General features: G+C 48.9%; 1 protein-coding gene across 1 annotated transcript in view; it reads left to right on the top strand.

The window, feature by feature from the left end:
• Nucleotides 1-25,698, top strand: part of LOC310668822 (putative helicase senataxin) — a 286,306-nt gene that overhangs the window by 26,247 nt on the left and 234,361 nt on the right. Inside the window, exons 2-4 of the mRNA XM_083422138.1 lie at nucleotides 2,495-2,672; nucleotides 18,849-19,053; nucleotides 22,532-22,641. Of these exons, the coding sequence (XP_083278264.1) occupies nucleotides 2,496-2,672; nucleotides 18,849-19,053; nucleotides 22,532-22,641 (492 nt within the window). The 5' untranslated portion in view covers nucleotide 2,495. The remainder of the gene's footprint in view (nucleotides 1-2,494; nucleotides 2,673-18,848; nucleotides 19,054-22,531; nucleotides 22,642-25,698) is intronic.

Genomic DNA, 25,698 nt, shown 5'->3' with positions numbered 1-25,698 from the left:
CAGTCCATGGGACTCTCAAGAGTCTCCTCCAGCACCATAATTCAAAAGCATCCATTCTTCGGCGATCAGCCTTCTTTATGGTCCAGCTCTCACTTCCATACATCACCACTGGGAAAACCATGGCTTTAACTTTACGGACCTTTGTCGGCAAGGTGATGTCTCTGCTTTTTAAGATGCTGTCTAGGTTTGCCATCGCCTTTCTCCCAAGGAGCAGGGGTGTTTTAATTTCATGACTGCTGTCACCATCTGCAGTGATCATGGAGCCCAAGAAAGTGAAATCTCTCACTGCCTCCATTTCTTCCCCTTCTATTTGCCAGGAGGTGATGGGCCCAGTGGCCATGATCTTTGTTTTTTTGATGTTGAGCTTCAGACCATATTTTGTGCTCTCCTCTTTCACCCTCATAAAAACGTTCTTTAATTCCTCCTCACTTTCTGCCATCAAGGTTGTGTCATCTGCATATCTGAGGTTGTTGGAAAAAAAAACCACTTTAAAAGGCTATTGGAACAGTTTAAAAACAGGTTTTTTTTTTTTAAAAAAGAGGTCCTCTCTGCTGAGCAGCAGTCCTCATGGGCCTGTCAGGCCCCGCTCTAGGCCAGGTGGAGAGAGGCAGGAATGGGGCCCTCAGGCACTCAGCAGAGGAGTCCTCTGATTGAAACCCAGATATCGCCCAGCCCTACTATTGCATATCTCTGTCCAGGTGCTAAGTACTTTTATGCTGCTTTACAAATGTGTCCACCACCTAGTTGATTTGTGCAGTATATTTGCCTGTAAAATAAATATGAAGAAAGTAGTGGGGGTTATTGGGAATGTTTGATGTTTTATTGTGTTCTTTATCTGCAGGAAGCTGCCTAGAGTGGCTGGGAAAACCGAGTCAGATGGGCAGAGTACAAATAATAAAATTATGATTACTATTATTTGGTTACAAAGAACAGGAAGTAAGTGACACAGGGTGGCGTTACTAGAAAGTTTCTGTGATTAAGCCAAGAGTAAATGCAAACATGGGAAAAGTGAAAGTGAAAATTTCGCTAGCCTTTATCTGCTTTAATGTGTATTTGAGGTAAATATTTATATTTTATTAGAGAGAAATTTTGAATTGTCTTAAAACAAGCCTATCCAAGAAGCGGAGAACAGTTTGCGTATTAAGGATCCATAGCTAAAGCTGAAGTTTGCGCATCCCATTTCTTGTGTTCTTGTGGAATTTATTTATCACTTCAAATTTCTAAACTGCTTCTCCTCTCCAAAAGGAAACTGGGGAGCTAACAACCATCAAACTGCTACATGTAAAAACCTGGAAGACATCAACTGAACCACAGGAAGCTATAGCTGTTAATGCATTCACTCTAAAACTTCCTAAACTGCATTCCAAAGGCCTTGAGAAATAATAATAAAAAGTGTTAACAATCTTCCTGGGTGCAACTATAGTATGAGACTGCCCAATTTCCCCTGGGAACATAGGAGGGTTGTGCATATATTATCTTCAAGCATTGGCAGATTCCTTGTTCATTTTCTCGGTAGTGGTACCCGCCCTGTGGAATGCCCTCCCACAAGATGTCAACGAAAAAAACAACTACCAGACTTTTAGAAGACATCTGAAGGCAGCCCTCTTTAGGGAAGCTTTTGATGTTTAACAGACCACTGTATTTTAATACTTTGTTGGAAGCCGCCCAGAGTGGCTGGGGGAACCCAGCCAGATGGGCGGGGTATAAATAATAAATTATTATTATTATTATTATTATTATTATTATTATTATTATTACAACCACTTTGGATTGCAGCCATTTTGGATTACAACCACGTCAAACCCGGAACCTGTTTTGGTTTACAACCAGATCTCCAGAACGGATTATGGTTGTAAACCAAGGTACCACTGTATTGGTAGTTCTTGTATGTACAAGTATGGGTTTGTGTATGGGAGCTTCTCCCTGAGATAACTTGGGAAGGGCTGTAGCTCACTGGTGGACCATCTGCTTTGAATTTAAACAGTCCCAGAGTCAGTTCTCAGTATCTCCAGGTAGGGCTGGGTGTTGTCCTCTGTAGGAAACCCTGGAGAGCTGGTGCCAGTCAGTGCAGACAATATTGTGTTAGATGGAACACAACGATCCAACAGGAGGCAATGATGGCCACCAAATCAGATGGCTTTAAAAGAGGTTTGGGCAAATTCAAGGAGCATAATGCCGTCAATGACTACTAGCCATGACAGCTATGCTCTGCCTCCATGGTTGGAGGCAATAATACTTCTGAATGCCAGTTTCTGGAAACAGCAGGAGGGGAGAGTGCAGTTGTGCTTGGGCGTTGCTTGCCAGTCTCCCACAGGCATCTGGTTGGCAACTGAGAACAGGATGTCAGGCTCATCTGTGTTCTTTTGTGTGGCTCGATATAAAGCAGCTTTCTATGTTGTTGAACTTTACTCAGAACATTTCTGTGTTCGTGTTTTCAAATAATTACAAATAATTATTTCTCTTTCTCTTTTTTTATTTTTGTGTTTATCTGCAGAATGGTTGCATGTCGTTGGTGCACCTCTGATGATTCAGTCGTCAACCTGCTAAAAAGTTATGCTTCCTCTACATTGCCTGCAAATGAATTTGCTTCAGCCAATAATGACCTCTGTTACTGCATAGAGTGTGTGGATGAGTACCATAAAGCAAAGGATGAGTTGCCATCCTTCCATGAGGTAATTTGCTTTGATTGATAGCCCACTATATCCTGGCTGTGTTGGGGCTGGCTGATGACAGAGACAGTCATAGCAGATTTAGGCAGGCAGAAGGCCAGTAGTTATTTGATAGCTTCAGGGGTGGGTAGCTTGATTCAGCTGGTGGTAGAGGTTGGTGGGGTTGCTCACCTGAAGTCGCAGTGATGTCATCAGGTGACTCATTCCCCCCTCCCCTATGTGATGTGCAGCACTTTGAAGCCGCAACAACAACAAAATATTGGGGGTGCCAAACAAATCTCTTCCTTACCTTCCTCCCGCCTGCTGAAATCTGCTTTGGGCTGTAAAGTGGGTGGTAGCCACCCTGGTGTATGAGCCTAAGAACTGGCTTAAAATAAGATCTCCAATTAAAAAAAGACAGCCCACATGACTGCCCTCTGGAGAGCTGATGGTCAAGCAGAGCAGGCAATACTTGGATAAATGGGCCAGTGATACAAAGCTGGTTTATATGTAAGAAATAGGATGTGTAAAGGTGCCCTTAGGAATGTAAGCACTGTGCAGTTCCAGCTTACTTAGAATAATAATAATAATTTATTATTTATACCCCACCCATCTGGCTGGGTTTCCCCAGCCACTCGGGGCAGCTCCCAATCGGATATTAAAAACACAATACAGCATTAAACATTAAAAACTTCCCTAAACAGGGCTGCCTTCAGATGTCTTTTCCTTGACCTCTGATGGGAGGGTGTTCCACAGGGCAGGCACCTCTACTGAGAAGGCCCTCTGCCTGGTTCCCTGTAACCTCACTTCTTGCAGTGAGGGAACCGCCAGAAGGCCCTTGGCGTTGGATCTCAGTGTCCGGGCTGAACGATGGGGTTGGAGTCGCTCCTCCTGGACACAGAATGGACCTGCGCCTCCATGGACAGCTGTGAGTCCAAAATGACTCGCAGGCTGCACACCTGGTCCTTCAGGGGCACAGTTAACCCATTCAGGACCAGGGAGTCCCCCACACCCGCCCGCCCCCCCAAACAGTACTTCTGTCTTGTCAGGATTCAACCTTAATCTGTTAGACGCCATCCATCCTCCAACCGCCTCCAGGCACTCTCACAGGACCTTCACCGCCTTCACTGGTTCTGATTTAAGAGAGAGGTAGAGCTGGGTATCCTCTGCATACTGCATACGCCCAGCCCAAACCCCCTGATGATCTCCCAGCGGCTTCATATAGATATAAAAAAGCATGGGGGAGAGGACGGAACCCTGAGGCACCCCACAAGTGAGAGCCCAAGGGTCTGAACATTCATGTTCATCAGCACTTTCTGGACACAGCCCAGGAGAAAGGAGCAGAACCACTGTATGACAGTGCCCCCAGCTCCCAGCCCCTCTAGACGGTCCAGAAGGATGTTATGGTTGATGGTGTCAAAAGCCACTGAGAGATCCAGCAGAACTAGGAAACAGCTCTCACCTTTGTCCCTAGCCCGCCGGAGATCATCAACCAGCGCGATCAAGGCAGTTTCAGTCCCATGATGAGGCCAGAATCACGATTGGAAGGGATCCAAATGGTTCGCATCCTCCAGGCGTGCCTGGAGTTGTTCAGCAACCACTCGCTCAATCACCTTGCCCAAGAATGGAAGATTTGAGACTGGGCGATAGTTGGCCATATTGACTGGGCCTAAAGATGTTTTTTTAAGAAGCAGTTTAATGACCGCCTCTTTCAGTGGGTCTGGGAAGGCTCCCTCACAGAGAGAAGCATTCACCACCCCGCAGAGCCCATCACCCAGACCTTCCCGGCTCGCTTTTATTAGCCAGGATGGGCAAGGATAAAGGAGTCAGGTGGTTGGTTTCACTCGTCCAAGCAGCCTGTCCACATTCTCGGAGGTAACAGATTGGAATTGATCCCATATAACATGACTAGACAGGACTCCAGCACTCTCCCGCCCTGGCCCTGCTCCCACGGTGGAGTCTACCTCCTTCCGAATCTGAGCGACTTCATCTGCAAAAAACTTAGCAAAAGCATTGCAGGAGACCTTGGGGTCCCTACCAGGCCCCAGTGACGAAGGTGGTTTCAATAGATTGCCAACCACCTGAAAGAGTCTCCTGCTGCTGTTTTCTGCAGATGCAGTAGAGCTGGTGAAGAAGGTCCTCTTCGCCATCGCCACTTGGTAGGCTTGACGTTGAGCTCTAACCTGTGTCCGATCCGATTCAGAATGATTTTTCCGCCACCGGCGCTCTAGCCATCTCAACGATTGTTTCACTGCCCTCAGATCCGGGGAAAACCACAGGGCTGTCTGGGCTCCATGCAATCGGAGAGGGCGCTTTGGAGCCAGGCAGTCAATAGCCCTGGTTAACTCCGCATTCCAACGGGTCACCAGGGAATCAGCTGAAAGGCCATCAACATGGGATAAAACATCCCCTACCACTCACTGGAAGCCATTTGGATCCATTAAGTGGTGGGGGCGGACCATCCAAATTGGTCCCACCTCCCTACAGAGGGGAAGGGTCGCGGAGAAGTCCAGTTGCACCAGGAAGTGATCTGACCATTGGCACAGAATAAAAGTGTGGTGTAGCTTTTTCTGGGGGTGATGCACTTGCTCTGTCAGCTAGCCAGCTCCACGCATTGCTGCACTTAGCAGAGAAACACTCCCGGCAGACCGCCATAAATTCCTTTCTTTATTGCTTTCTGGCAAGATTACATGCAGAATAAACAAAGCGACCCGTCTCTCATGACGCGTTGCTCTAACTACTTTCTCTTTTCCCTCTCCCTCGAGACCAACAGAGCCAACGGCTCAGCCCCTTCCGTCTTTCCCTGTGACGTGGATCCCCCTCTCTCTGAAGCACCCCTTCCTCCCCAGACTCACTACTCTCTTCTCGGTCTTCTGAGGAGGACTCAGTACTGATCAGTGGAGACCGCTCCCTGTATCCCCTAATTCTTTCCTCCCTCGCTGCCTGCAGTTCCCTGACATCCATCCCCTCCTCAAGGGCCCCCCTCTCCTCCCTTTCCTGAGAAGAAGCCTCCCCCGATGCATTCTCCTCATGCTTCTCGGGTAAATCCTAGGAAAATCTCCTCCTCCTCCTCTTCGGTATCATCAAATACGTTACCCCAGCCTCTAACACCTGAGGGACCCGGACGCTCTTCACTCACTCCTCCTCCCCCCTGTGTTTCCTCTTCAGTCCGAGGCTGAGAACCCTTCAAAATCCTCTTCATCGTCCGTCCGCCCAAACGCCCTCTCAGCGAACCTCCCTGCGGGTTGTGGAAATAGCTCGTGGAAGTCCTCCACTAAACCCTCCTCCGTGACCCAATCTGACGGCACCCATGTGTTATCTGAACTGGGAGCCCCCTCCCAAGCTACAAGATACTCCAGCTGATTACCCTTCCAACGCGAGTCCGATATTTCCTCAATCTGGTGTCCCTGCTCCCTTTCCTCGACTTCTGGCGGTGGCACCTCCCCTTCCCTTCTGCCCGGCCGGTAAGCCAACAATAGCGACTGGTGGAACACGGGATGAATTTTCATGCTCTCGGGCAGCCTCAACTTAAAGGCCACTGGGTTGACTTGCTGTATGATTTCAAAGGGACCCACCCTCCTGGGTTTGAGTTTCTTACAACCCCCTTTCCAAGGCAAGCCTTGCGTGGATAACCACACCTTATCCCCCACCCGGAGGGTCTCCCCTTCCCTCCGATGCTTGTCTGCTTGCTTCTTGTATACCTCCTTGGTCCTTTCCAAGTTCAACTTCAGTTGCTGTTGAATTGCTTCCATTTCCTCCGCAAACTGTTCAGCAGCTGGCACACTCCACAATTCCTCCCCCCTCCCCGGGAAAGCCCTAGGGTGGCACCCGTGATTTGCAAAAAACGGAGTCATCCCTGTGGACACATTCTCTGAGTTGTTGTATGCAAACTCCGCCAGCGCTAATTTGTCCACCCAATCGTTCTGCCTCTCCCCCACATAACAACGCAGGTACTGCTGTAATACTGCATTGACCCTCTCCGCCTGCCCATTGCTTTCGGGATGTCTGGCGGTGGTGAAACTTACCTCAACTTGCAACAAACCCATGAGTTTGCGCCAGAACCTGGAGGTAAATTGTGTCCCCCTATCTGAAATGACCCTTGAAGGGACCCCATGCAACTTAAACACGTGCTCCACAAACAATTTGGCTGTCTCTTCCGCAGTTACCACATGAGAACACGCCACAAAATGGCACATTTTGGTGAGTAGATCCACCACCACCAACACCGCTGTTTTCCCCCTGGACCGGGGCAGGTCAGTGATGAAGTCTACTGATACCACCTCCCCTGGCCTCCCTGGTGTTGGCAGAGGCTCTAATAACCCTGCCGGAGCTGCCCTCTCCCCTTTGGCTCTCTGACAGGTCTCACACCCTCGCACATATTCCTTCACATCTTCCCGCACCTTAGGCCACCAAAATTCCCTGGTGACCAACAACATGGTCTTATGTTGCCCAAAGTGTCCTGCCGTCGAGCTGTCATGCAGTTGTCGGAGGATTCTGGCCCGGAGAGCTTTCCCTGGTACATACAAAGCCCCTCGATAAAACAGTAGCCCCCCTTTTTCCTCGAAACCTCCCTCAGCCCCTCTCCCTTGCCCAAGTTCATCCAACTTTCCTCTGGCAAAAGCATTGTCCCGCATCAAGCGTAGCAGTTCGTCGTCCTTCACCAATGTTGCCCTGCAAGCCCACCTCTGCTCGGGGAACATGAACCGGGCCGTCGGCGGTCCTCCCTCTGCCAGATACTCGGGTTTACGGGATAAAGCGTCCACCCTCATGTTCTGCTCACCTGGTACGTACTGAATCTTGAAGTTGAAGTTGGCAAAGAACTGTGCCCAGCGTATTTGCCTCTGGCACATCACTCTCGCCGTCCGCCAGTACTCCAAATTCTTGTGATCCTTGCACACCTGTATCTGATGCTTCGCTCCAATAAAAAAATGTCGCCATTGCTTGAACGCAGACACAATAGCAAGCAATTCCTTATCATAGATACTATAGTTCACTTCCAATTTATTGAGCTTCCGGTAAAAAAAGGCACACGGACGCCACTCCCCCTCCCCATCTTGCTGCATGAGAACCGCTCCAATCGCTCGATCAGACGCATCTGTCCACCCGCAGTGGTAGTTCAGGGTTGACATGCAGCAGTTGTTCCTCGGAGGCGAAGACTCTCTTTAGACTCTCAAAGGCCCTCTGCGCCCCATCCGTCCATTCAAACTTCTTCTTGCCACTGAGGTAATCCGTTATGGGGGTCGCCAGCCGTGCGAAGTCCTTGATGAACTTCCGGTAGAAGTTACTGAAGCCCAGGAACCGCTGAACATCCTTCCTCGTTTTGGGGCTTTTCCACTCCAGCACCGCTTTGACCTTCTCCGGGTCCATTGCCAGTCCCCTGTCCGACAGCCTATAGCCCAGGAACTCGACCTCTCTCGTGTGAAACTGACACTTCTCCAGTTTCACCCATAGGCAATGCTCCTTGAGCCTAGCTAGAACTTCCCGCACATCCTTAACTTGCTGTTCTTCATCTGGAGAGTAAATCAGTATGTCATCCAAAAATGCAGCGCAGTTTTTGTAGAGCAAAGGTCCCAACACGTGGTGCATGAAGGCTTGGAAGCACGGACTACCACACTGTAAACCGAAGGGCATAACAAGATATTCAAATGCCCCTAGTGGTGTGAATATGGTTGTCTTCCACTCGTCCCCCTCTCGCACCCTGATGAGATTGTAGGCTCCTCTCAAATCCTGTTTGGTGAAAATTTTCCCCTTTCGCACCCTCGCTAATACGTCATCAATTTTTGGCATTGGGAAGGCCATGGGGAGCGTCTGGGCGTTGATTCGCCTGAAGTCTACGACGAGGCATTTGTCTCGCGTCCCCTTTTTGTCCACAAAGAACACGGGGCTTCCGCCTACTGCCCTAGACTCCCTAATGAAACCTCTCCTTAAGTTCTTGTCTATAAAGGCTCTTAAGTCCTCCATCTCCTGATCGGACATAGAGTACAGTTTTCCTGCCGGTAACTTGGCCCCCGGGACCAAGTTGATCTGACAATCGTAAGGCCTGTGCGGCGGCAGCGTGTCTGCCTCTCTTTCGCTGAAAACCTCTGCCAAGTCCATATATTCTGGAGGAATGCCGCCTTTCTCTCCTGCACCCGTAGCCGCCACTCTGGCACTACCAACTCACGGCTCCTTTACCCCCAAACAGTTCTCCAAGCAATGCGCCGATCCAAACATCAGGTTACGCTGATGCCAGGAGACCACCGGATCATGCATGGCCAACCAACTCATGCCCCAAATGATGGGTGGGCCTGCCAGCGTGGCCACATGGAAAGCAATCGTTTCGGAATGCGTCGAAATCCTCATTCTCATGGGGGGGGGGTGTGTCTGATGGGTCACTTCCCCTCCCAAAAGTTCCCTTCCATCAATGGTGGTCACTTGTAGTGGAAAATCCAAAGGTAGTAAATGCAATTGGTGCTGCGCAGCGAACTCCCTGCTGAAGAAATTGGCACTCGCTCCTGAGTCCAACAGGGCATGGACCTCCATAGCCTGTCCATTGGGGAGATCCAGCAACACCCTCACAATTATGTCTGGTTGGGGACGTCCTGGTCGGGGCTCTGGTTCAGTTCCTTTCCTGCCTGGCTGCGGTTCCGCCCCATTCCCAGCCAGGCACTGGCGTTTCCCTGCTTTTGGACACCCCCCTCTTCCATCTGGGAGGAAGCCCCCACCATTCCCTGCCAGTTGCGACGTTCAGGACACACTCTGGCAAAGTGCCCTGGTTTCTGGCAGATAAAGCATTTCTTGGCAGCCTGCCCGTTTTCTGCCGCCTTGCGAGTTGGCTGTTGAGCCTTTAAATCTTCCCGCGCACGGGCAGAGTCAATTTCCATCGGCTCCGAGCGAGAGTGACCTTTCTCTCCCTCACTTGGTATGCCAGGAATGCGATCACCATGGGAACGCCGGCTTTTGCTTTCAGCCTTCTCTAGCTGCCTCAGCTCCTGCCTGCTGCCCACCGCCAGAGCCGCCTTAACGAGGGAATTCAAGTCCTGGTGTCGGGGGCCCCTGGCAAGCTCATCTTTCACCTGAGAACTCAGTCCGGCCTTAAACAGAGCTTGCACAGGTTTAGAGTCTAAGCTCCAATCAAGCTTGTGGACCAGCATTGCAAATTGGGACCAGTACTCCCTCACAGTTGAGTTCCCCTGCCGGAGATCCATTAGCTGCTGCTGAGTCACATCCTCCTCAGATCCAGATGAAAACATAATGTCCATGGCTTCCCAGAATTGTTTGAGATCGCTGAGCTCAGCATTGTGGCTAGCAAGCAGTGGGCGTACCCAATCTCGCGCTGCCCCCGTCAAATGGCCTATAAGGTACCCCACCTTGTCAGCATCCCCAGCAAAAGCAGCTCCTTGTAGCTCCAGGGCATACTGCATGTCAAGCTTGAAGCCAGTGTATAATCTGGGGTCCCCATTGAATTTGCTTACCAGCATCAAAGACCGGTTCAGTGAGCCACCTCAAGAAGCTCCTTCTGATCTGGCCCTGGCTTCTTCCAAACGAATTCTTACTTCCTGTGATGTAGCCAATAAATCATTCCTCTCTTTTTCCAGCAGTGCAAGGCGAGCTTCCATCCTGCCTTTCTCCTTGCCGATACACTCCTCTTGAGTGCTCATTAGCCAGCTCCGCACGTTGCTGCACTTAGCAGAGAAACACTCCCGGCCGACCGCCATAAATTCCTTTCTTTATTGCTTTCTGACAAGATTACATGCAGAATAAACAAAGCGACCCGTCTCTCATGACGCGTTGCTCTAACTACTTTCTCTTTTCCCTCTCCCTCGAGACCAACAGAGCCAACGGCTCAGCCCCTTCCGTCTTTCCCTGTGACGTGGATCCCCCTCTCTCTGAAGCACCCCTTCCTCCCCAGACTCACTACTCTCTTCTCGGTCTTCTGAGGAGGACTCAGTACTGATCAGTGGAGACCGCTCCCTGTATCCCCTAATTCTTTCCTCCCTCGCTGCCTGCAGTTCCCTGACATGCTCACTTAAACTTAATGGAGGGGAAAACACAGGGATTTGGACCAGGGAACAGCAATGTGAAAGGAGGGCAGGGATCTGTGAGTGGACAGAAATCTGTTAATGTTAATACATAACATAGCATACATTTAATATTGTTTCAGTTGTGTGTCATAAGCACATTAGCTATATAGCTTGCTGGGTTCTAGCCAACAATGTTTTCCAGGTAGACCCATTGAAAAATATATCTGCCTAAATTAGTCATGCCCATTAATCTAACTCGGACTTCACTTCAGAGAACGCTAGATACAATCAACTGCATTTTTTAAAAGTTGCACTCATAAGCCGGTTGCAGCAATTATGAAAGTAAATTTTCTGCATTTAACTCACTTTGTAAATAAGTCTTTCCTTGTGTGAAAAATAAAATTGCCTGCAAGTCCTTTTCTTCCCCTTGCAACCCTAATGTTTCTCTGTCTCTGTCTGTCTGTTTGTCTGTCTCTCTCTTCCTCTCTCCCTCTCCTTAAAAAGAAACGCCTGAGTTCCTCTTTGCTTTGAAAACAGAGCTCAAATTAACTGTTGCTGTTTAGACTTTCAAGTGGGAGCAGCTGCTTAGTTTTGTTTTGTCCCAGTCACCCTTGGTGTAACTCAAAATCTGAATTGCACGAAGCATGATCTAACTAATTAAGTCTGCTTAAGTGTACTATACAAAAAGCTATTACCAGCTGCAAACTTTGGAGGAGCTTTTTCACCATGCCCAGCTTTTCCTCTCCTCTGTCTCATTCTTCTGGCATACACATTTTAATACTTATCTAACCCTGAAAAAGAGTTCCGGGGAGTGCCAAGACTTGCTGACTACATTCTGACATTTCAGCTTCTTTTAACAACAAGAAAAAAACTAATTAAAGTTGTAATGAATATAAGAAGAGCCTGATGAATCAAGCCAAAGGTGGCCCACCTAGTCCAACATCCTGTTCTCACAGTTAGTTGTGTGAAACCCATCAGCAGGGCCCGAGCACAAGAGCCCCCTACCAGTGGCGGAGCGGAGAGCAGGCGGGGGTGGGGCTGGCATGCGCCACCCGCAGCGGTGTGGTACGCCCAGTGCAGGCGGGGGGGCAGGTGCGATGGCACCCTGCCGGGATCGCGCTGCCGGGGGCAGTGCGCTCCCCCCCCCCGCTCTTCCTCCACCAGTGCCCCCTACCCTCCTGTAGTTTCCAGCAACTGGTATTCAGAAGCATTACTTCCTCCCAACTGTGGAGACAGATCATAGTCATCATGGCTAGGAGCCATTGATAGCCTTCTCCATGAATTTATCTAATCCTTCTTTTAAAGTCATCCAGGTTGGTGGCAACCACTGCCTCCTGTGAGAGCAAGTTCAATAGTTTAACTATGTGCTGCATGAAGAAGACCTTTATTTTACTTGTCCTAAATCTTCAAGCATTCAGCTTCATTGGAAGTCCATGAATTCTAGTGTTATCAGAGAGGTAGGAAAACTTTTTTCCACGTCATGCAAACATTTATAAACTCCTACCATGTCACCCCTTACTCGCCTTTTCTTTAAACCAAGAAGTCCCAAACATTGCAACCTTTCTTCATAGGGGAGTCACTCTATTCTTTTCATCATTTTGGTGGCCCTTTTCTGAAGGTTTCCAAACTTTACAATATCCTTTTTGAGGTGAAGCAACCAGAGCTCTGCACAGTACAGCGGTACCTTGGTTTAAGAACAGCTTAATTTATGAACAGCTTGATTAAGAACGCTTCAAACCCAGAAGTAGGTGTTTTGGTTTGTGAACTTTGCTTTGGAAGCAGAACATGTTCCGCTTCCTGTTGAGTGTAAATTGAGTCCCCTGCTGCTATGGGAAAGCACGCCTTGGTTTAAGAACGGACTTCCGGAACGGATTAAGTTCGTAAACCAGGGTACCACTGTATTCGGAATGTGGTTGCTCCAATAGATTTGTATTGGTGTGCTTGGAATTTTTTCTCTCTTAATGGACTAACACTATGCCCTCGTTATTTTAACAATTTTCAAAGAGGTAGCCATGTTACTCTGCTGCAGCCTAAGCAACTAATTTCTTGGTCTTTAGGTGCCACTGGGCTTTCTGGGTTACTGCAGTTTTCTGTTTTCCTTTTGTCTGCCACCTCTTTGCCTTTCTGTTGTATTGCTTCCTTTCCTGTTTGGTTTAATGCTTAAGCGTCTTTTCAGTATTTTGTCTGGCCAGTTAGCCTGACTCATAAAACAGTTTGCTCTTCCTTGCCTGGATCTTCCAGGATCTTGGCTATATATCTTTTCTAAAACCTTGCACAGTTATTGAGAGTCCAAACGTGTGTTTGAAGACTGTGATTGAATTACAAGATGGCCAGGGATATGTTTGTGTGGCTGCTGAATAGACTCCATGTAAGTAGAGTACACAGCACCATTTGCCAGTGCTGAGCTCCATTCTGTCTTGACCCTTCCATTTGCAGCATTTTTGTGTTGGCACAGCTTTTAAATTTCATTTCTTATTTAAAAATGTCTTCTCTGCCTTTGAAATTGTTACAAAGGAAGCTGTCTTGTAGATAATTAGACCACTGGTCAATATAGCTCAGTATTGAGAGTCTCTCCCAGCCCTGCCTGGAGATGCCTGGGATTGAACCTGGGACCTTGTGCATGCAAATCAGGTGCTCTGAGCTGCAGCCCTTCCCCTTACAGCCCCTGCTGGGAATCTGAGGTGAGAGACCCACATAGCCCATAGTTGCCCCCAGTTCCAGTCACCACCACACAGAGGCAGCTGAAGGTCCAAAAAGTTTACTGATGCAGATGATATTACAGTTCTGGACAGTGCTATATACATACAGCTTGTAGGCTTTCCAGATACTATTGATGTCTGGCAACTTTAACCTGTTGCAGGATCTTAGCCAGACCCAGTTGAATATAGCAGAGCATATGCAGACTTCCAGAAGCAATCAGTTGCAGGCAGGTAGGATCCTCTTCATGGATCACTGCCTTGCCGTGGCGAAGGGGCTTGAATGACTCAGAGAAGCTATGAGCTATGCCGTGCAAGGCCACCCAAGATGGACAGGTCATAGTGGAGAGGTTTGACCAAATGTGATCCACCTGGAGCAGAAACCGGCAAGCCACTCCAGTATCCCTGCCAAGAAAACTTCATGGACAAAGACAAGAGGCACATATAAGTTATGACGCTGGAAGATGAGCCCCTCAGGTCGGAAGGTGCGAGGGAGATAGTGAAAGATACAGGAAACTGAATGCAGATTTCCAAAAAATAGCAAGGAGAGACAAGAACGCCTTCTTAAACGAGCAATGCAAAGAAATAGAGGAAAACGACAGAATGGGAAGAACCAGAGATCTGTTCAAGAAAATTGGAGATATGAAAGGAACATTTCGTACAAAGATTAGCATAATAAAAGACAAAAGTGGAAAGGACCTAACAGAAGCAGAAGACATCAAGAAGAGGTGGCAAGAATACACAGAGGAATTATACCAGAAAGATATGGATGTCTTGTACACCCCAGGTAGTGTGGTTGCTGACCTTGAGCCAGACAGCCTATGGCAAGTTCTTAAAGAACTGGGAGTGCCTCATCTGTCTCCTGAGAAATCTCTACGTGGGACAAGAAGCTACAGTTAGAACTGAATATGGAACAACTGATTGGTTCAAAATTGGGAAAGGAGTACGACAAGGCTGTATATTGTCTCCCTGCTTTAACTTATATGCAGAAGTCATCATGCGAAAGGCTGGGCTGGATGAGATTGCCGGAAGAAATATCAACAACCTCAGATATCAGGTTACATACGCTTCAGGTTACTGACTCCGCTAACCCAGAAATAGTGCTTCAGGTTAAGAACTTTGCTTCAGGATGAGAACAGAAGTCGTGCTCTGGCGGTGTGGCGGCAGCAGGAGGCCCCATTAGCTAAAGTGGTGCTTCAGGTTAAGACCAGTTTCAGGTTAAGAACGGACCTCTGGAACGAATTAAGTACTTAACCCGAGGTACCAGTGTACAAGGCTGAGATGCTTCCTTTCTCCCAACAGCTTCACGGGCCCAGAGTGTTCCTGATAAGCATCGCCAGTCTCCTCCTCAAAATACCCAAACAGAGAGACAGTCTTTAGACAGTCAGGGATTTGAGGTTAGAGTAGGAAAAGGTTTTTGGTTGCTGCACTTCTGCATTGTTACTTGATTTAACTTTTGCCCCAGTATTTAGTTCTAGTTTTTCTGGTATACTGCTGCATTATTTCCTCTTTCTAGTCCCAGCTTTTGCCTTCTCTTTGAGAGAAGATAGAATTTAATGGTTTCAAACACCCATCCCTTCATTATTTTGTTGCTCGGTCTAACTTTTGAGCTGCCACCCTGTGTTGGGGATTGGCTTAGGAACAGTTGTATTTCATTTTTTTTCAGTCTCTCTTTTCTCATTACAGAAGTCAGGTTAATTTTGTTTTTTGATTTCATTTTGTTTCCTTTGTTCTCTGGTGATGCTCAGACAAAACTATTTTCACTTTTAAAGCTATTTTTTACTCTAATGTATTAACTGGATTAATTTTCCCTGGGCTTCCTTTGCTGGATTGATTTAAACTTCTGCTTTGAATAGTTAGCTGTTTTTCTTTTTCTCCCTTTGGAAACCTAATATACTTTTAGGGGGGTGGTGGAGGAGGAAGGCCAGGAGCAGAATTGTCTCAGCAATAACTAATTTTGCCTGCTCTAATCAATGCATGTCACCATATTCTTTAATACAGTTTTATTTCACATTTAATTCACAGGCTAATTATTGTACTCTTCTTTTCTGTGACGATGCTGTTCCTTAATTTTTCTTACCCCTAAATTTCATTGGGCTGTAGCCAATGTTAGTCCCACTCAGAGTAAACCCATTGAACTTTATGAACATGACTGGTGTACATTAATTTAAATGTGTCTACTCTGAGTAGAGTGAAGTCATGTGGGCCTTAGAAAGCATTACAAATAACAAGGCCAGTGGAAGTGATGGTATTCCAGCTGAACTATTTAAAATTTTAAATGATGATGCTGTTAAGGTGCTACACTCAATATGCCAGCAAGTTTGGAAAACTCATCAGTGACCAGAGGATTGGAGAAGATCAGTCTACATCCGAATCCCAAAGAAGGGCAGTGCCAAAGAATGCTCCACCTACCGCACAATTGCACTCATTTCACATGCTAGCAAGGTTATGCTTAAAATTCTACAAGGAAGGCTCAAGCAGTATGTGGACCGAGAACTCCCAGGAGTGCAAGCTGGATTTAGAAGGGGCAGAGGAACCAGAGACCAAATTGCAAACATGTGCTGGATTATGGAGAAAGCTAGAGAGTTCCAGAAAGACATCTACTTCTGCTTCATTGACTATGCAAAAGCCTTTGACTGTGTCGACCACAGCAAACCATGGCAAGTTCTTAAAGAAATGGGAGTGCCTGATCACCTCATCTGTCTGCTGAGAAATCTCTATGTGGGACAAGAAGCTACAGTTAGAACTGGATATGGAACAACTGACTGGTACAAAATTGGGAAAGGAGTACGACAAGGCTGTATTTTGTCTCCCTGCTTATTTAACTTACATGCAGAATTCATCATGCGAAAGGCTGGGCTGGATGAATCCCAAGCCGGAATTAAGATTGCCGGAAGAAATATCAACAACCTCAGATATGCAGATGACACAACCTTGATAGCAGAAAGTGAGGAGGAATTAAAGAACCTTTTATTGAGGGTAAAAGAGGAGAGCGCAAAATATGGTCTGAAATGGAACATCAAAAAAACGAAGATCATGGCCACTGGTCCCATCACCTCCTGGCAAATAGAAGGGGAAGAAATGGAGGCAGTGAGAGATTTTACTTTCTTGGGCTCCATGATCACTGCAGATGGTGACAGCAGCCACGAAATTAAAAGACGCCTGGATACAACCTACCGTATTTTTCGTCCCATAGGACGCTCCGTCCCATAGGACGCACCTACTTTTTGGGGGGGGGAAATAAAGGAAAAAAAATTTTCCCTTTATTTCCCCCCCAAAACCAGGTCGGGGAACAGTGGGATGGCGGCGCTGCGCCTCCCCGCTGTCCCCCGACCTTGTGGGGCTGGCCGATGTCTGCCTGGCGCCAGGGCGCTCTGCTGCAGGGCGCCCCATGCGCCGGGCGGCAGGCTGCCGCCCGCAAGCCTTGCGCGCCGGGGGGAATTCTCCCCCGGTGCGCGAGGCTTGCTGGCACTTGCGCGAAGCACGGGGCGTCCTCCGAAGGGCGCCCCGTGTTCCGCGCTGCAGGCTGCCGCCCGCAAGCCTTGCGTGCCGCGGGGGAGTTCTCCCCGGTGCGGAAGGCTTGCGGACACTTGCGCGAAGCACGGGGCGTCCTCCGAAGGGTGCCCCGTGTTCCGCGCTGCAGGCTGCCGCCCGCAAGCCTTGCGCGCCGGGGGGGAGTTCTCCCCCGGTGCGCGAGGCTTGCTGGCACTTGCGCGAAGCACGGGGCGTCCTCCGAAGGGCGCCCCGTGTTCCGCGCTGCAGGCTGCCGCCCGCAAGCCTTGCGTGCCGCGGGGGAGTTCTCCCCGGTGCGCGAGGCTTGCTGGCACTTGCGCGAAGCACGGGGAGTCCTCCGAAGGGCGCCCCGTGTTCCGCGCTGCAGGCTGCCGCCCGCAAGCCTTGCGCGCCGGGGGGGGAGTTCTCCCCCGGTGCGCGAGGCTTGCTGGCACTTGCGCGAAGCACGGGGCGTCCTCCGAAGGGCGCCCCGTGTTCCGCGCTGCAGGCTGCCGTCCGCAAGCCTTGCGCGCCGGGGGGGAGTTCTCCCCCGGTGCGGAAGGCTTGCGGACACTTGCGCGAAGCACGGGGCGTCCTCCGAAGGGTGCCCCGTGTTCCGCGCTGCAGGCTGCCGCCCGCAAGCCTTGCGCGCCGGGGGGGAGTTCTCCCCCGGTGCGCGAGGCTTGCTGGCACTTGCGCGAAGCACAGGGCGTCCTCCGAAGGGCGCCCCGTGTTCCGCGCTGCAGGCTGCCGCCCGCAAGCCTTGCGCGCCGGGGGGGGAGTTCTCCCCCGGTGCGCGAGGCTTGCTGGCACTTGCGCGAAGCACGGGGAGTCCTCCGAAGGGCGCCCCGTGTTCCGCGCTGCAGGCTGCCGCCCGCAAGCCTTGCGCGCCGGGGGGGGAGTTCTCCCCCGGTGCGCGAGGCTTGCTGGCACTTGCGCGAAGCACAGGGCGTCCTCCGAAGGGCGCCCCGTGTTCCGCGCTGCAGGCTGCCGCCCGCAAGCCTTGCGCGCCGGGGGGGAGTTCTCCCCCGGTGCGCGAGGCTTGCCGACACTTGCGCGAAGCACGGGGAGTCCTCCGAAGGGTGCCCCGTGTTCCGCGCTGCAGGCTGCTGCCCGCAAGCCTTGCGCGCCAGGGGGGGAGTTCTCCCCCGGTGCGCGAGGCTTGCTGACACTTGCGCGAAGCACGGGGCGTCCTCCGAAGGGCGCCCCGTGTTCCGCGCTGCAGGCTGCCGCCGCAAGCCTTGCGCGCCGGAGGGGGAGTTCTCCCCCGGTGCGCGAGGCTTGCCGACACTTGCGTGAAGCACGGGGCGTCCTCCGAAGCGCGCCCCGTGTTCCGCGCTGCAGGCTGCCGCCAGCAAGCCTTGCGCGCCCAGGGGAACTCCCCCCCAGGTGCGCAAGGATTGCGGATAGCTTCCTGGAGCCTGGAGAGCAAGAGGTGTCGGTGCGCACCGACGCCTCTCACTCTCCAGGCTTCCGCGAAAGCCTGCATTCGCCCCATAGGACGCACACACATTTCCCCTTCATTTTTGGAGGGGAAAAAGTGCGTCCTATAGGGCGAAAAATACGGTAATTATACATAATGTACTTTTGCTTTCTTTTATCCTATATAATTCCTTGTGAGTTATACTTCTATAGCCAAGAAGCTTGAATGCAGTCATTTTTTATCTGTTGTGGTGTCTTTTTATATATATATAAAATAAATGATTCTGATTTATTCCTTCTTAAAACTGACGTGTTCTCTCCGGTTGTTGCCACTTGACCATTTAAGGCTTTTAAACAGAGATCTTCCTCAGTCTGCATCTCTATTGGAATAGCTTTTAGATCTTTTAATTATTTTATCACTTGTGTGTTTGGTGCCCTGTGTTCCTTTTGGGAGGAAGAGGGGGATATAAATTTAATAAATAATAATCTACAGATTCTGTTGTTTTCAGCTGGTGTCTTCTTAGGACAGCAGAGTCAGTTGCTCTCTCTGTTCTAGAATTTTATAGGGTTTCCCCCCCCAATTGCAGATCCTGTGCAAGCTTGAAATCACTCGCCTTATTACCCACTTTGAGAAATCAATGCAGGAGGAAGATGACAGTGACCTCTTCATTGTAGACAAAGATGGGGAAACGCAACTGTGCCATTATACGGATTCCAACTTTGAGGAGAACCTCAGAGTGCCATTGTTGGAAATGCTGAAGTACCCCTACCTGTTTCTTCATGAACGTCTCAGTGAGTATCTGGTGGCACCTGAACATGATCCAGTTCTCCCCCTGCATTAGTACTTCAATAAAAGCAGCTATGGAAAGTCTTCTCAGAATACAGCTGGAGGTGATATGTTGACTGGGATTTGTTTTTTTGTTTTACTATCCCCCCCCCCAAAAAAAAAACCTATTACAAAAGGAGTATTATTTTTATTTATAGAATATATATTCTGCTGCTCATCTAGGGTTGTCACCTTTGGTTGGGACTGGGCGGGGGCTAAAATTACTTTACCTGATGCAGAATGAAATGAAATGTCTGCGGACAGCGCTGGCCCCCGGCCTCTTGAGTGAGATGGTCGCACAACCCTAGAGTCTGTCAAGACTGGCCCGTATGGGCAGGGGTACCTTTACCTTTATAAGGGACGCGGGTGGCGCTGTGGGTAAAGGCCTCAGCGCCTAGGGCTTGCCGATTGAAAGGTCGGCGGTTCGAATCCCCGCGGCGGGGTGCGCTCCCGTTGTTCGGTCCCAGCGCCTGCCAACCTAGCAGTTCGAAAGCACTCCCGGGTGCAAGTAGATAAATAGGGACCGCTTACTAGCGGGAAGGTAAACGGCGTTTCCGTGTGCGGCTCTGGCTCGCCAGAGGAGCGATGTCACGCTGGCCACGTGACCCGGAAGTGTCTGCGGACAGCGCTGGCCCCCGGCCTCTTGAGTGAGATGGGCGCACAACCCTAGAGTCTGGCAAGACTGGCCCGTATGGGCAGGGGTACCTTTACCTTTACCTTTATTCTGCTGCTCATCTAGGGTTGTCACCTTTGGTTGGGACTGGGGGGGGGGGGGGCTAAAATTACTTTACCTGATGCAGAATGAAATGACTTCGAAGCAATCAATCAATGTTATTACGGCAAACAGCCAGCATACTAAACCAGAATTTCTGCATAATTCTCTACATAAGCAATAAAAATGATAAATATGGGGTTTAACAATCAATATACTAATTGAATGTACTTAAAATGTGTGTTTAGAGGAATAAAATACCATAAAAGTTTAAAAGAATTTTAAACTGTTTTAACTGAGAACTGTAGCGGTTTATAACATTTTATGCAGCTGTGTAATCTTTTGCTTTCTTTGACTTATGGCTATTGCATAAAATCTAGCTACGTATATTTCCAATGCTGGAAATACTCATAGGGAAGACCCAATGAAATTTATAGATCTAAGTTAGCAATGCACATTAATTTCAATGACTCATATCCTCCACACATGCTGAATTTCTGCCTGTCAAATGAATGGTAAATGTAGAACCCCAGCCAAAGAAAGAAAGAGAGCAACAAATTCAGTTTCTCTTCCTAACAGAGCTTTGCCTCCAACGTCCCTTTCTATATAGCTGCTAATGCCAATTCAGTCACACACACACACGCACACACACACACACACACACACACATGCCTCATAGTCAGACAAGTTCATCCAACCACTAGGGTTACATTTTTTCTTGTCACATATTTGTTAAAAAGCTTTCATGTATTATCTATAGGCATTCATAGAATCATGGAAATGTAGAGTTGGAAGGGACACTGAGCGTCATTTAGTGCTATACCACTGTTCTTCCTCAGCTAGCAAAATGTACAGTGGTACCTCGGGTTAAGAACTTAATTCGTTCCGGAGGTCTGTTCTTAACCTGAAACTGTTCTTAACATGAAGCACTACTTTAGCTACTTTACTGCCGCTGCGCCGCCGGCATGAGATTTCTGTTCTTATCCTGAAGTAAAGTTCTTAACCCAAGGTACTAATAATATAATAATAATAACTTATTATTTATACCCCGCCCATCTGGATGAGTTTCCCCAGCCACTCTGGGCGGCTTCCAATCAAGTGTTAAAAACAATACAGCATTAAATATTAAAAACTTCCCTAAACAGGGCTGCCTTCAGATGTCTTTTAAAGAGAAGATAGCTGCTTATTTCCTTCACATCTGAAGGGAGGGCGTTCCACAGGGCGGGCGCCAATACTGAAAAGGCCCTCTATTTGGTTCCCTGTAACCTCACTTCTCGCAATGAGGGAACCGCCAGAAGGCCCTCAGCGCTGGATCTCAGTGTCCGGGCTGAATGATGGGGGTGGAGACGCTCCTTCAGGTATACTGGACCAAGGCCGTTTAGGGCTTTAAAGGTCAGCAACAACTCTTTGAATTGTGCTCGGAAACGTACTGGGAGCCAATGCAGATCTCTCAGGACCGGTGTTATGTGGTCCCGGCGGCCACTCCCAGTCACCAGTCTAGCTGCCGCATTCTGGATTAATTGCAGTTTCCGGGTCACCTTCAAAGGTAGCCCCACGTAGCCCCGCATTGCAGTAGTCCAAGCGGGAGATAACTAGAGCATGCACCACTCTGGCGAGACAGACAGCGGGCAGGTAGGGTCTCAGCCTGCGTACCAGGTGGAGCTGGTAGACAGCCGCCCTGGACACAGAATTGACCTGCGCCTCCATGGACAGCTGTGAGTCCAAAATGACTCCCAGGCTGCGCCCCTGGTCCTTCAGGGGCACAGTTACCCCATTCAGGACCAGGGAGTCCCCCACACCCCCCCAAACAGTACTTTTGTCTTGTCAGGATTCAACCTCAATCTGTTAGCCGCCATCCATCCTCCAACCGCCTCCAGGCACTCACACAGGACCTTCACCGCCTTCACTGGTTCTGATTTAAAAGAGAGGTAGAGCTCGGTATCAGTAGAGCTGGGTACTATTTCTGGGTTAGCGGAGTCTGTAACCTGAAGCGTCTGTAACCTGAAGCTTCTGTAACCCGAGGTACCACTGTATTGGGCAAACCAAGTCCTGCCTATTTAAGCAGACAGGAATAGCTTCCCTAAGCAGGTCACCATTTGGAGTTTCACCATTTGTCTAGAGGAAAGTCTCTGCTTCCTCTTCCTCCATTTGTAATCTAAGGGGTAGCAAGGTTAGTCTGCAATACAGGGGTATAAGAAGTGTTGAAAAAAATGATGACTTTTTAAAAACCCCACAACCAGTTCTAACAATTGTAGGCGACATGTGCCATCATAAAATACGCATTTAGTTCTGTGTGTGAGAAGGGCGGGGGGAAGCATCTTTCAAAAACAATTAATTGGCAGGATTAATAGAGGACACCAGGATTAACAGAAGACATCAGTGATCACTTGTATTCACACAGACCAGAGCTGCTGTTTTTGGGACAAAACACTAATAATAAAAAGGTAGTGGATCAAAACAAAGAAAGCCCCCTTCCCCAAATGCCTGACCATGTGATTCATTTTGCAAACAAAACAAAGCTAAGCTAAACACACTGCTTTCTGAACTTCATGAGAAGGCGAGTCAGGTATCTCCCTTAAGACGCTTTATAGGATAAAACCATCTGCCTAGTGACTGTGACTGTTCTATGATTCTTTGAGGATGACTTTCATCTTATGCAGGGATCATTTGCCTTCATATTATGGTGGTTCCAACAGCCCTAACATTTGGCGTTCTCTTTTTTAAATTGTTAGGTGAGCTGTGTGTGGAGGCTCTTTGTAAAATGGAGGAAATCAACTGTTCCTACCAGGTGGCTGGGAAACACCCTGGGATCTATCTGCTCATGGTACATCCTAATGAAGTGGTGAGCTGCTTTAATTTCCTTTTTCCGGTTATTCTTTTCTTCCTTTTCAGTTTTGCTACGTAGGATTAAGCTGTCCTAAACAGATGACAGATGAAATAGATCCTCCTTGACACAGTGCACAGTTAAACTATGGAACTTGCTCCCACACAGTGGCATGTGGTCAATGGACATGGGGGACTAGGCTAGTCCCCTAAATCAGAGGTTTTCAACATGTGTGCCTTCATAGTCGAAAGCAATAATGCTTCTGATTGCCAGTTGCTGGAAACCACAGGAACGTGGATGCTCTTGTGCTTGGGTCCTGCTTGTGGGTTTCCCACTGGGGCATCTGGCTGGACACTCTGAGAAGAGGTTATAATAACAACAACAATTTATTATTATTATTATTATTATTATTATTATTATTATTATTATTATTATTATTAATACCCCGCCCACCTGGCTGGGTTTCCGCAGCCACTCGGGACGGGTCCCAACAGCATATTGAAAACACGATAAAACATCAAACACTAAAAACTTCCCTAAACAGGGGTGCCTTCAGATGTCTTCTAAAAGTCAGATAGTTGTTTATTTCCTTGACATTTGATGGGAGTGCATTCCACAGGGTGGGCACCACCACTGAGAAGGCCCTCTGCCTGGTTCCCTGTAGCCTCACTTCTCGCAAGGAGGGAACCGCCAGAAGGCCCTCGGAGCTGGACCTGAAAGATGGGGGTGGAGACGCTCCTTCAGGTATACTGGACCAAGGCCGTTTAGGGCTTTAAAGGTCAGCAACAACTCTTCGAATTGTGCTCGGGAACATTCTGTGAGCCAATGTAGGTCTTTCAGGACCAGTGTTATTTGGTCTCGGCGGCCACTCCCAGTTACCAGTCTAGCTGCTGCCACATAGAGCATATTGCAGTAGTCCAAGCAGGAGATAACTAGAGCATGCATCACTCTTGCAAGACAGTCCACGGGCAGGTAGGGTCTCAGCCTACCTACCAGATGGAGCTGGTAGGCAGCTGCCCTGGACACAGAAATGACCTGCGCCTCCATGGACAGCTGTGAGTCCAAAATGACTCCCAGGCTATGCCCCTGGTCCTGCAGGGGCACAGTTGCCGCATTCAGGACCAGGGAGTCCTCCACGCCCACCCACCCCCTGTCCCCACAAAACAGTATTTCTGTCTTGTCAGGATTCAACCTCAATCTGTTAGCCGCCACCCATCCTGCAACCGCCTCCAGACACTCACACAGGACCTTCACTGGTTCTGATTTGAGAGAGGTAGAGCTAGGTAACATTTGCATACTGATGAATACATAGCCCAAACCCCCTGATGATCTCTCCCAGAGGTGTCATATAGATGTTAAAAAACATGGGGGAGAGGACAGAGCCCTGAGGCACCCCACAAGTGAGAGCCCAGGTTTCTGAACACTCATCCCCCAACACCACTTTCTGGACACGGGCCAGGAGGAAGGAGCAGAACCACTGTATAACAGTGCCCCCAGCTCCCAGCCCCTCTAGACGGCCCAGAAGGATGTCTTGGTTGATGGTATCAAAGTTTGCCCTGCGCCTTTGGGGGAAGCAGCCAGCGCCTGCCCGCCCACCCTGAACCCATCCCAGGGTGGTAGATTACTGCCAGTTTTTTATATTGGATTGTAGATCACAGCCTACTTGAAGATAGCCATGCCTGCCCTAGGATAACCAAACTAGGTGTCTCCAGGAGAACATCTGCTACGACTTAAAGCAGCTTGGGCAGGGAATCCTTGGTGCAGCGGGGAAGTCAGTACACCAAAAGAAATCCTGTACTGCCCCTATTGCCCAACTTCCAGAACATGCACTCAGTAAACTGGGTCTTCCCAATAGGACGCCCGGTGTACGCTAATGACTTCCTAAAAATCACTGCAACCCCCCCTCCCCACCCATATGACCTGGGTTGCTGTGGGTAAGAGAAACCTGGTGGACAAGCAGCGGCAAGGACAGGCCCATCTGCTTCATCCAACCAAGTCAGGTTACACATGCCAGGTCAAGTCCTCCATACTGGAGTAGATAGATGGGCCTGTTAGAACACGCTTCCTGCAAAAGGATGGTTGCTTCAAGATTGCATTACTACAATACACTCTATGTGTGACATTCCTTGCGCTTGATCCAGAAGCTGCAGTTAGTGCAGAATGGTGCATCATGGTTGCTGACAGGAATGAGACCGTGTCAGCATATAACACCTATGCTCACATACCTGCACTGGTTGCCCATTTGGTATATAAAACACTGAACAGCTTGCAACCAGTTTACTTGAGAGATGGCCTTACCCCATATATGCCCATTTAACTGCTTCAGTCTGCAGAACTGACACCGATACAGGGGTCACATAATACTCGTTCTGCCGTTGAAGGAAATCAATCTTTTAGCATGGCAGCACCTACACTTCGGGGCTCCCTGCCTACTAACATTACTGTACTCTTTTCAGCACCTGCTAAAAGCCAAGAAGAACACCATTCCAAAAATGAGTTTGACGATTCCCTTGCCTTTGATGAAAAGAGACACTTAAACTCTTTTTAAGCCCTCCCTTACCAGTCACAGGAAGAAATCATTAGCAGAATGACTTCCTTACAATACACCCTTATTCACTTTCGGCCTCCAGAGAAAGCTGATACAATCACGGATCAAATTATGGAAATAATGTCTAACCAACACAGAGGTAAACAAAGGGAAGAGGTGGAGACCCCCCCCCCATAAACAAAGATAATCAAATTGATAAGGAACGCCCTCCTATCAGAGAGTATAACTATGCTGTCCCTTCAAGTTATTCTATAACCTCTGTTGAATGGCTCCAAAGAAGATTTCTTAATCTGGAAGAATTAGCTCTCCCTGACCTGAAACCAACAACCCAAATTCTAACTACTAAAAAGGAGTTCTCTAACCCTTTGATAGGAGGCGGGTCTGTGTTTGTGGACAAAGTTGGGGAATCAAATCAAATTGTAGAACTGGATTGATATAATGATTCTTGTAATGAACAGTTCAATAGAGTTTTCAGCACCCAGTGCCACACAAACCTGGGGGGGGGGGCACATGAAGTTCAAGCCTTG

Source organism: Podarcis tiliguerta (genome assembly GCF_965153285.1).
Source record: "Podarcis tiliguerta genome assembly, chromosome: W".
Taxonomy (NCBI): Eukaryota; Metazoa; Chordata; class Lepidosauria; order Squamata; family Lacertidae; genus Podarcis; species Podarcis tiliguerta.
This window is presented reverse-complemented; position numbering and strand designations above follow the sequence as displayed.